This window comes from Austrofundulus limnaeus, unplaced genomic scaffold (assembly GCF_001266775.1).
Source record: "Austrofundulus limnaeus strain Quisiro unplaced genomic scaffold, Austrofundulus_limnaeus-1.0 Scaffold725, whole genome shotgun sequence".
Taxonomy (NCBI): Eukaryota; Metazoa; Chordata; class Actinopteri; order Cyprinodontiformes; family Rivulidae; genus Austrofundulus; species Austrofundulus limnaeus.
In genome coordinates, this window is record NW_013953127.1 from 42,626 (window position 1) to 54,587 (window position 11,962).

An 11,962-nucleotide genomic window follows, 5' to 3' on the forward strand; every position below is an offset into this window, starting at 1 on the left:
CAACCACCTGATACACATTCATCAGTTTGCGCAGCTCATTTACACACTTTTCATGAAGATAGAAGTGTTTGTTGAATCTGACGTGACATGTTCATACGAACCATTTGTACGAACAAAAGTAAGAGAAATTTAGGATAAGAATACGAACATGTTCTTGCATGAGGCCCAATGTTAGCACTAAAATACATAACATGGCCAAGATTATAGAAAAGTGTGTTTTCATTTAAATGTTTTTCAAAACACTCCTGATATTCTCTCTATGAAAGTGTTTGTAGTCTATCATAAATGTATGCAAAATTCAATTCTACATGGGATTATAACAATATAAAGAATTTATTGGCTATTTGTATGTTTGGTTAAATTTTAAGAGCACTTATTTGTTTGTGTGTGACTCTCAGACTGAACCTCCAAGTCAGAGGCACATTCGAATCCAGAAAGAGCTGTGGAAGATTCAAGACGTGATGGAAGCTCTTTCTAAAAATAAAAACAAGACCAAGCAGAGCACAGAGAGCTGTAAGTTTGCAAAAAAATATTTTTAAAAATCTAATAACTAAGCTGAAGAATACCACCCTTTTTAAAACTAGATCTTTTCTGCAGCCAGGGTGCTGCAGTGTTTTCATTTAGAGATTGGGGCTAATAAAACTTCCTCAAACATTTTAGGCACAATTTAGATTCTTTTGGTGCTTTCTGGTTGATTATTTTAACTGATACATGAAAAGTTTCACCTTTTAAATGTATTGTTTATTTTTTCTTTTCAGTTAGTTTTCCTGGCTTCAAGCCTCTCTCCAGTCTGCAGAAGAATGAGGTACAGTATTATTCCAGTCTATACTGTAAAACTAACAGAAAATGCACATCCTATTCAACCTATTCAAACTAAAGCAGAACATGTTATGGTTTGTACATGGAAAATTCAGGAAACAGATACAAAATCTTGAGGTACTCTGAGTAAAAAAAACCTGATTTATTTACAAAATAAAAAGGCAGAAAATGTACTTAGAAAAACTCTGGGAGAAAACTCGAGTCAAAACACACAGATGACAAACCAGACTGACTGTGGAAAGTATAAAAAACTGACAGAGAACACAAGACATGTCAGAGAATATAAAGGGACCCTAATAAACGTACTTGAGAAACATGAGGAACACCTGTACCTAAAAGGATTGAAGGTGAGTCTGGAGCAGAGACAGGAGAATTGAAATGACACAGGGAAGAAAAAACATTAGAAAGAAACAAGATATGAAACAAAAAAAGGAAACGACTAGGAAATCCTACAAAAAAAAAAATCAGACAAAGTAATACCAGAACCACTGTTGTAGGGGCTGTAAATATTTAGTAGAACTTGAGGTCTTGTTAAACTAGAATAAGGGAAGAAAGCCTGGCTTTGTTGAATCTGACTTTGTGTTTTTAGCTCCCATCCAACCCCCACACCAGTTGAGGACCATGTTAATGGGGACCTTCATTTAGGCTATTTTTAGAACACTAGTCACATGACTTTGCCCATTCGACACTAGTGTGCGTGGAAACTCTTGTAACAGCTCCATCGATTTCCGTTGATTTCAGTGGAGCTACGTCGGTTTTGCTGTGTGTAAACCTAAACCAAGTTGGGAAAACAGCATCAAACTCCACCAGAAGGACCACAAAACATTGTGCTACGATTTTTGTAACAGTGATGCAGGATACACAGCCATTGTCCCCACATGGAAGGAGTATTATTTGTCTTCTTTTCCCAAGCTAACATAACAGTTAACATCTGGAATCAATTGTAGAGACGAGTTGAACTTGACTGGAAAAAAGTTAAACCATGGACTTAACATCCACGCCAAACATTTTGTCGGAGGTAAAAGACCAACACTGGACCACCGCTCTGTCGATAAAACAGTACAGTACACCTTATTTTGTCAGGGCTTAAGGTTCTCTGTCGCTACCAAGAATTTCCGTCGTTTTGAACATGGCCTGGATGGATTTTGGAAATATTACTCAAGTAAAGTAAAAATACTAAAAAAATGTACTTAAGTACAGTACTTGAGTAAATGTACTCTGTTACTGTCCACCACTATGCCCAGGACGAAAGCCACACTGCTCCTCCTGAATCCGAGGTTGGCCAATCGATCAGAGCTTCCCTTTTAACACCCTGGAGTAAACTTTCCCTGGCAGGGCGAGAAGTGCAATCCTACAATAATTAGAACACACTCTCTGGTTCCCTTTTTCAAAAATGGGAACCACACCCCAGTCTGCTACTCAATAGGTGTTGTGCCAGTCCTCCATGGGAGACGTGTCAACCATGACAGCCCCACAACATTCAGGGGCTTCAGTATCTCGGGACGAATCTTGTCCAGCCCTACCACTTAAGAGCTTTTTGACTACCTCTGTAACCTCTGCCATGACAATGGACTTGTCTTCCCCCGAGTCTTCAGACTCTGCTTTCTTAAAGGTGGACATGGAGGGGAGGATTGAGGAGATCCTCGAAGTGCTCCTTCCACCGCTCAATGATATCCTCAGTCTGGGTCAGCAGTTCCCCACCCAAACCAAGTACAGCCTGGGACTGTCAAAGTTCCAGTGGCATGGCAGACCCAGAATGCAGACAGATGAACGTGCTCAAGAAATAAAAAGCTTTATTAAAGCAAATGCCAATGTGGCAGCAAAAACAAAACAAGAACTCTTGAGCACAAATGGAGAACAAGAAACAGCAAACAATGATCGGACGAAGGAGTGGAGGAAATGAGCCAGTAATATAGTGATGGGGTAAGTGGAAAGTGGAGACAGCTGTGATGATTACAAATACAAACAGGTGAGGGAGAAAGATCAAGAAAGAACCAGAAAAGACTGAGTAACAAGATGAGCACGAAAGACACAAGACAAACACCAGAAGGAGACAGAGCACAAAATCTGGGCCTGGCCAAGGCAAGGCAGGAACTCAGGAGGTTAAAGCTGGGACTTTGGAGGTTGGTCTCGGGCCCTGCCATGGTGAAGATGAAGCCCAGGATGGTGGCCCGAAGCTCGGCCTAGATGGGGTGGGGTCCCTGGAACACTCTGACTTGGGGAACCAGAAAACCCAGGGGCCTGTTTAGACACAGGAAACTTGGAGGCCAGCATGGACTCAGGAGACTCTGGCTCAGGAAAATTGGGCAGAGACTCAGAATACTCTGGATACTCGAACTCTGGAAACAAACTCTGGACTCGGAGGATTCTCAGGTGTCAGCATGGAAACTAGACACTTGGAGGCAAACATATCTTACATGAGGGCTGAGGACTCGTGGGCTGAGGACTCTGAAAACTTGGATGCCGGCATGGACTCTGAATATTTAGATGCTGGCGTGGACTCAGTATTTGGACACTGGTGTGGACTCTGGAACAGAAATTGAAGACTTGTGAGCAGAAACTGAAGACTCGTGAGCAGCTCGTGAGCAGGAACTGGAGACAAGTGAGCAGGAACTAGAGACTCGTGAGCATGAACTGGAGACTCGGAGGCGGCACTGGAGAGCGTGGATAGGAGGTGTCAGGAACCCTCCATGAAGAACGTGTATGGGAGACATCAGGGACCCTTCCCTGGAAAACAGGTATGGGAGGTGTCGGGGACCCTCCCTCAGGGTTTCCCCTAGGATTTTTTTAAACCCTGGTGGTGGCCTCTCGTGCGAGGTGGGGGTGGGGGGGGGGTGTTGTCAAAATCTGCTTGTCTGCAAAAATCAATAAAAATGTAATAAGTAGGCTATGCAGTCCTGTATACAAAGTTTACTATATACAAATGTTCTCAGTCAGCCAGGTTGACAGTTTCAGGAGCTGCTTCAGTAAAACTTTCTCCTCCTCCTCCTTTTTTGAAAGGGAGAACAAAAATCATCATCCACAAGCTTTCTGGTTACAGGTCAAACATTTTAATTTAAATAGGAGTATACTGTCTACATGACCTTTTTAAAAGTTGTAGTTTAGTGTTAGGAATGAAGACTTTGAGGAAAGAGGTTTTTAAACATCTCTTCTATCATTTTAGTGTTTTTAACTGAGGAGCTTTGAACCATTTATTTTAAAAAATTATAGCAGAGGAAAAACATATATATTTTTACTGATGTTTTAACCAAACTGACAAGTTTCTAAACTAAAATTATTGTGTAATTTAAAGGCATTGAAACACCTGGTTAAATTTAGAAGTTATTTATAGTTAATTACAAACACCTGAAGCTGACTCAGAGAGCTCTTTGATTTTAGACCCCCGCCCCCCCCCACACTTTCCTCCAGTGGCGGCAGTGAGAACAGACTGGGAGACTGTGGTCGGGTTTCTCTTCCAACGTAGAAGGTTCGGCAGGTGGGTCCACAGTCGGGGTGAGAATAGCTGCACGGAGGAGTCTTCGATCTCTCAAAGCCTCAGAAAAGAGCTCCGACATCCCTGAGCTGGCGGGCAGCTGTGGGAGTTGGATGAAGAGGCTTATAAAGTCTTCCATAGCCACCCACCTGACCAATAAATCCACATAGGGGTCTCCTGCATCCTGAGTCCTCCTCCAGATCAGAAGCTCTTCCTCTGGAGAAGGCTCGAAAAAGTCTACCTGCTGGGTTCTGGTCTGGTCCGATCGTTCTGTTCTGTTTTTCTCTACAGCTTCCCGAATTCTTGCCATTTCTGAGTTTTTGCATCTGCAAACACTGAAGCCGCTACCATATTTGCCACCCTGTACTTGCCAGCTGCTTTCAGAAGTCCTATGTGGAAGCCAAGTCTAGAAGACCTCTTTGAGACTGACAGCCTCCATCACCACTGGTGTCTACCAGCAGGTCCTTTGGTTGCCGCCACAAAAGGCACAGATGACCTTCAGGCCACAGCTCCTGGAAGCAGCTTCTAAAATAGAGGCCCTGAACATGGCCTGTTTGGATTCCATATTCCCGACCAACTCCCGGGACATATAAATAATACTCCCAGAGATGAGAGTTAAAGATTGCACAGACAGGGGGCTCTGCCAAACATTACCAGCTCACTCACTATTTGTTTTGGGTTTACCAGATCTGTCCGGCAGCCTCCCCCTCCACTGGATCCAACTCACCACCAGGTGGAGATCAGATGATGGCTCTGCCCCTCTCTTCACCCGAGTGTCCAAGACATAGAGCTGCAGGTCAAATGACACAATTACAAAATCAGTCATCAACCTTTGGCCTAAGGTGGCCTGGTACCAAGTACACTTTTGGACCACACTATGCGCAAACATGAAGTTTTTATGGACAACCTGTCGTAAGAAAATTGTGATCAATAAATTGTAAGTGTGAATAAAATAGCAGAAAACCAATTGATTCTCTTCCAGAAAACTTTATTCTCATCTGACTCCAATCAGGCCCACAGCAGCCAGCAGCAGGTCTCAGAGAAAAAGGCCTTAGTTATTGTCAGAACCAAAATATAAACGCCTTCTCTAGCAGCCGGCATCTGTCCTAGGCTGAATCTAAGGGAGTGACTGTACAATGAATAATGATGAATCAACCTATTAACATATACATCCAACTTCCTGGTCACACACCTGTAGGCGGTACCTTTTACGTCAGGCAGTAGAACGTAATCAGCTGTTTTTATATTACAAACAGAATGAACACACTGATAAGACACACTGACTCTGTTCCTCTGTTTAAACCATATGACTGCACAAAGTGTAAAATACAAAACTATTTAAAATTCATTTAATCGGTCACAAAATTTATTTCACTGTGCTTAGCACAGAAGTCCAATAACAGACCACCATTCGGGTTCAGATCAAGGAGATCATTCCTCCCAATCACCCCCTTCTGTAAATGCCCATGTGGGCATTGAAGTCACCCAGTATAACAAGAAAGTCCCACAGATGTCAGCCCTTCCAGGACACCATCCAAAGACTCCAAAAAAGCCGGGTAATCTGAACTGATGTTTGGTGCATAAGCACCAACAACAGTATGAAACTTTCATTTCTGAAGTTGAAGACGATTGGCTCCAATGTGATTTACATGCGAATCCAAATCCTCACTTGGCTTCTCAGGTGGAGCTATTAAAGCCAGCATCTCAGCTCACTACAGACTTTGAAACGTTGACCCCCTTCACCTGCTGCCTGGCATGCACCCAACCACCAGGCACTCACCAGCAAACTACCACCCCAGGTCTGGCTCCATGGAGGTGCCCCAGTTTCCCTTTTCCAGACGAGGTTTCTTGATGTGGTTGATGTTCCATTTCATCAAACAATCTGATTTGCTCTTAGCCCTATGAGCGATCCTACCAGGGGCTAATGCCCCTGGCAACCCCCAGAATGACGAGGGTACCCAAACCTTTCCACCACATTGTTTCTTAAACCATGCATAAGTGGTGACTCGAATTATAAAAATACACACAGAGACACATACACACATGATAAATGCACCAAAGCTATAAAACACAGTTTAATACACCAAACTTTTTAACAGTTCTTCTCACTTTCCAAGTCTGCCGAAGACCTCAACTCTCCAGTCAACCTTTGAACTGAATTTTCCTGCGATGTCTAAAGTTAGACATGTTGAAATTTGCTCCAAGATTGTCTTTTTCGGTTATAGTAGTCATGCTGGATCTCTGTAGAACCCACTCTCATTGTCTGATCATTTGAGAAAGCAGCAGATAATGTATGTCTGATATGTGTGAAGTATCGAGTGATGGTCCCCATTGTGACTTTAAGATGGAAAACAATAAAACTACAAATTTGCAGATTTAAGTTTCATTTTTCAAGTTTCTTCCTGGGATTYATTGCCAACAGTAAAGCTCATCATTGTTTTTCATGGTGACACAAGCTACTTAAATAAAAGTTACTTGACAATGAAAAATACGGCTTTGGATTCCATCAGGGGTCACCAACTTGTTTGAGACTGAGAGCTACTTCAGGGGTACTGAGTAACACGTAGGGCTGTTTGACAGACATAAATTTGCACGTCTCACTTTAATTATAGTATTGATAATAAGAAATTTGCTTGTGAATATTTACCTGATGATCCTAATGTTAAGGGCTGCTCACAATAATTATTATCAATAATTTATTATGGCAGATATGAAAATCTAATATCAGTAATAGGAGATTGGAACTCTGTGTGGCACCAATAGGGACCTGCTCTATATCATCTCTTCTGTTGGCAGTCTCACCATGTCACTTTATTCTTATAATTGTTTCTTACAATTAAAAGCATATTTAGTTTGATTTTCCTGGGTACACATGCAGCTATATGTGCTGATATTTCTGTAATATGTTTGCTCAAATTGATCTGTGAGGATGAATGGTTTGTACATTCAGCTTTTATTTTAATAAGTTCAGTAGAGTTCTGTTCCAGCGCTAAGACATCCAATAACAATTTTTAGCTGGCAGTGACATTGCTGCCAGTTAGTCCACTCCTGGAGGGGAACAGTGTAACCCTTTCCCAACACAACTCATCTGAAACCCTCCTTTGCGTGTACCCCCACCAGTCACACCGCATCTGGCCTCCTCCCAATCACCGACCTGAAGAACGCAAGGCTAGCTCCAGAAATGGAGATCACACTGTAAGTGCAGTTCAAAGAATTCTGTAAGAACCATTCAAACCCTTCATACCCCACCTACTTCCTCATCTAAGGGCTGCGTCACATGGCAGGATAATTGTGCCGAGTTTTGACCCTTCCGATAATCCTAAGGATGTCCAAATTATTGCGATGGCTCTAAAGATAATCAAAGCAGATATTCCTGCTGTGGGTGGTGAGTTAAGAGTGATCTAGTCGGCTCAGAAGGACATCAGGACCGCTCCGATATGAAATTGGGAATGTTTGATTTTTTTGGCTCAATATCACAGCGTGTGTGGTGTTCACTTGCGAACAAACGAGCTCGCAACCTGTTGAATATGACATGCAGCCAATCAGAAAGCGAGATAATGTAAACACGGAAGGGAATCCAAAATACAGAAGACATGAAAAACTGTCTTGACTCACCAGAAAGTGTGCTGGACATTAAAAGTCCTATGGAATTGTTTTTCCTCTGGTGAAAATAGTCCACAAACAATCAACATTGTTTCTTCCTTGTCACAAATGTTTATTTACTCTCTAATCATGCCTCTCTGGAGGTAGGGATGGGTACCTTTGACATTTGAATCGATTCGGTATTGTAACATGATGTATAACTTATTTATTTAAGGTGAAAACTCTTGAAAACAACTAACGTAGTGTTTTGTTTTATTGCACAAATTAAAATCCAGCTCCACGTGTTTCTATTGATGTCATTTCCCCGCCAGAAAAATTGTGTGATGGAGGTCCATGGAAGGCAAATAAGTTTAAATCAAATAAGCAAAAGAGGATTGGGTAAAAATAAATAAAAGTATTCAAGCTACGTTTTGAGCATCCAAAACACTCCAACACTTCAAGYTGGCTGCTTGTGCTCTTTAGGTCAGACGTGTTCGGACTGTCAGGAAGCTCCTCTGTTGTTTTCCTCTGTCGGTCTCTGTTTAATGGAGGATGAAATAAAGAAAGTGGTTGTACTTTATTTGCTTTGAGCAARCGAACGTYGTGCTCACAAGATAGTTAATCCACCAGATAATTCAGAGGCGGTCTGTTCAGCGAGTTTTACTGCTGGAGCTGCGAGCTGCGAGGCTCGCTAGCTTTCAAGCTACATTCTGAGCTCTGTTTACCAGTGGCTGCTGATGTCATTATGCTCTTGCATGATGTTGCGTTCAGGACAAGCACGGAAAACTCACCACTCTTATGCCAATACGGTCACAATGATGCATTTTGGTACCGTTTGATGTTACGTGAATAGGTTCTCGGTAGTACCGACAGAATTCGGTCTGTACTTTAAAAAGTATTGAATTCGGTACCCATCCCTATCTGGAGGTCAYGCAAGATTTTTCCTCTGACATGAATCCTCACGAGATTTAAAGAAGTCTCGCGTGATTTCACATTTGACATCTGAATGTTCATGAATGAAATATCTTTTTGTGTGTGGTTGTTGTCTCTTGCCGTGTGCACACACTGTAGGATCAAACCTGGTATATTCATGATTTTTCATCCTTGTGTTTGGGGTCTCTCAGACTTTGAAAATCGGCCGACTGTTTTAAAATCTTTCAGTGTGACACAGCCTTAACCAGTTCATAAGTTTGCCTTCATCATCTTTGCACATTCAAAATCTTTTCATCTGAACAATATCACTTTGCTGCTCATTATGTACACTGAGGCAACATATGTAGTAAATCAGACTGAACCCATTTCAAGATTGTCCCCACCAAATAATTTGCTCCTTTATCTAGTTGTTTTTTAAAGGGATCCCCAAATAGTTGTAACATTAGATTTTATTTGATAAACATATGTTTTAACTGTAAAATAAAGTCTGTAAAAATACTGTAGGCTGACGCTATATTGCCTTATATATATTAGCTTGGTGCTAGTGCGACAAACAAGCTAAACTGAGGCCCTCCATCCATATTTTCAGTTACAGACTGAGTCATTTCTACCTTCTCCTCTCTGTCAACGCTCTCTGGTTTCATTTAAAAGAGTCGATCGTCAGATATTGTCCAAGATTAACCTTCAGGGTGGATATAGCTCGCTAGCAGCCTCGCACCGAGGACCTACCCACGTCATCATTTACCGTTTACACGTACCTCGAAATTTAGACACATCTCCTCAATTCTCTCTGAACTTCACTGGCTACCTGTTCATTTCAGGATCAGGTTTAAAATTCTAATCCTCACTTTCAGAGCTCTGCAAGGCCAGGCGTCTGACTACATTAGAAGTCTGCTCTCCCCTCATAATCCCAGACTCAACTTATGTTCACAAGATCAGAATCTTCTTTTGGTTCTGCACACTTTCTTCAAGATCTGTAGTGACCATGCCTTCACCTGCATGGTCCCAAGGCTTTGGAACACCCTCCCMTTCCCTCTGCTCTCCCTTAGTAATATCAATTCCTTTAAAAAAAGTCTAAAAACCCATTTTTTTACTCAAACATTCAACTAAACAGTGTCTGCTTTCTACAGCCTACTGTAAGCCTATAGTGCCTGCCTGTYGTCCATTTCTTTATATTTCTGTAAACCTGTAAAAAGTCTACCGTATTCATCCTGGGACGATCTTATTGCTCTGATTCACTGTTGGTTGCCATATTCAATCATATGTCAGTATGTCAGCCTTGCCCCGTTTTATTCACACCTGTTGTTGTGCCCCGTCTCCTATATATGTTCTGAGCTGGAATTTATTTATTTTATCTGACTATCTGATGTTTTATTGCTGTCTTTACATTCTTAATACTGTTGATGATAGTACAGCACCTTGTGAATTTATTTCTATGACAGGCGCTTTATAAATAAAACTTTACTGTGTGCATGCGCACACAGGGTTTTTGCGCATTCACCGGAGGCAGGGAGGATCATTCGCTGTGTGAGTCGAGTGTTTACATTTTTTCCAACGATAGAAATGGGGAAAAGCGACTTTTGTAGTCTGTATAATATTTCGAGGCAACGTGACCATCACGACAACCTCTCAGATCCGCGACACACTTTTCAGGGATTTTGTCCATTGGTTGTCCACAATTTTCCAAAACCACACATCAACATTACAACTTGCCTTCATCACTTAGCTCTTTCAAATTACATTCCCCCTCACTTCAGATTTTTTGCAGGAATGTGGCATTTCGCCATCCAGTCAAATTGTAAGCTTCTAATCTTGATTATATTTCACTTTGCTCTTATAGCAAGCTCCAGACTACCGACTCTATAAGAGTGAGCCAGAGCTTACCACTGTGAAGGAAGAAATGGATGAACACAATGAGGACAAGGAAAAGGCTGGGACAACTGCGGAGAGCAAGGACACTCCAACTATAAAAGGTGCATCCAGATTCTGTCACATAGAACTGATAATCTTGAATTGTTTTTAAAACACTGAGTTGCTCCTTTCAGATTATGATTCTGTGATATTGTTGAACCAACATGCTTGTTTGTACAATATTCAATCAATTATTAATTGAACTGAACCCAAGTTCGAAGCTAGACCGRCCCAGGCCAGTCCGAGCCTTGCAGTGCGAAAAACCTCATAGTAACATTATCTTCAAGTTAAGGACAATTACTTTCACATTCAAAGTCTCTACTTGTACACAGAACAGATCTTCCGATTCATGGTTTCATGAACTTTGTTCTGACTCACCACTTTCTTCAAGTGGTGTAAATCTATTTTGCAGAAAGATTTCTCATCTTCCTTCATTTCTGTCACTGTTATCTTTTGTTTTGATTCCAGTCTAATGCTGTGTTCTCCTCTTTTTTGCTGGAGAAAAAACATTCTCTGTAATTCTAGCCATTCTTTGTCATCTAAATGTTGAATCCTTCCTGAAAGAGTTTTTGGTCTCGCACCAAGGGAGTTCCATATATTTCTGCTCTAAGAAACAGTGTTTACGCTTTAGACACGCCCACTCTTGTGACACACCCACTTTTATTCCGCAGATAACCCCTTCTTGAAAAAGAAGAGATGTGAGTTCTAATAAATATGGTAACACCTGCCTAAAGAGATGGCCGAGTGCTTCTTATCCATCCACATGAGGAGAGCTGTGGAACTCCAGCCAATCATTAACAGACACCTAAATACAATTTGCAAAATAATTTGAATGCTGTGTAAAATTATTTACATAATTACGTAATCCTCCTCGAATCATGAGTCTGTCATGACTGTTTTTTCCTGTAATTTCATATTTTTCTCCACAGTATCTTTCTTTTATTTTCGTTTTTATCTCATTTCATCTTGATAATCTGGTACAGTAATTATTATTCTTATTTTTATTTTGATCTATGTTTATTTTTAGTTTAATTCTATTATTATTGTTACAGTTGACAATGTCACAGCAATATACTGTTTCTGTGGATTGATGCATGTATGTGCTGCTGCTACTACACCTGAAATTCCCCGCGCGGGACAATAAAGGCAGTTTCCATTTATTTCCAGCTATTCTATTCTATTCTATTCTGTTCTATTCTATTCTATTCTATTCTATTCTATTCTATTCTATTCTATTCTATTCTA

General features: G+C 41.2%; 1 protein-coding gene across 5 annotated transcripts in view; it reads left to right on the top strand.

The window, feature by feature from the left end:
• LOC106532175 (pleckstrin homology domain-containing family A member 5) overlaps window positions 1-11,962 on the top strand; it is a gene marked incomplete at its 5' end in the record, with an annotated part of 87,284 nt that overhangs the window by 42,029 nt on the left and 33,293 nt on the right. For 4 of the 5 annotated variants that reach the window (XR_001312033.1, XM_014028188.1, XM_014028191.1 and 1 more), the window contains 4 exon segments: window positions 399-513; window positions 759-805; window positions 7,412-7,486; window positions 10,647-10,779. Coding sequence is in view for 4 of the 5 variants with exons in the window: in XM_014028188.1 (XP_013883642.1) it covers window positions 399-513; window positions 759-805; window positions 7,412-7,486; window positions 10,647-10,779 (370 nt within the window). 5 annotated transcript variants of the gene reach the window in all.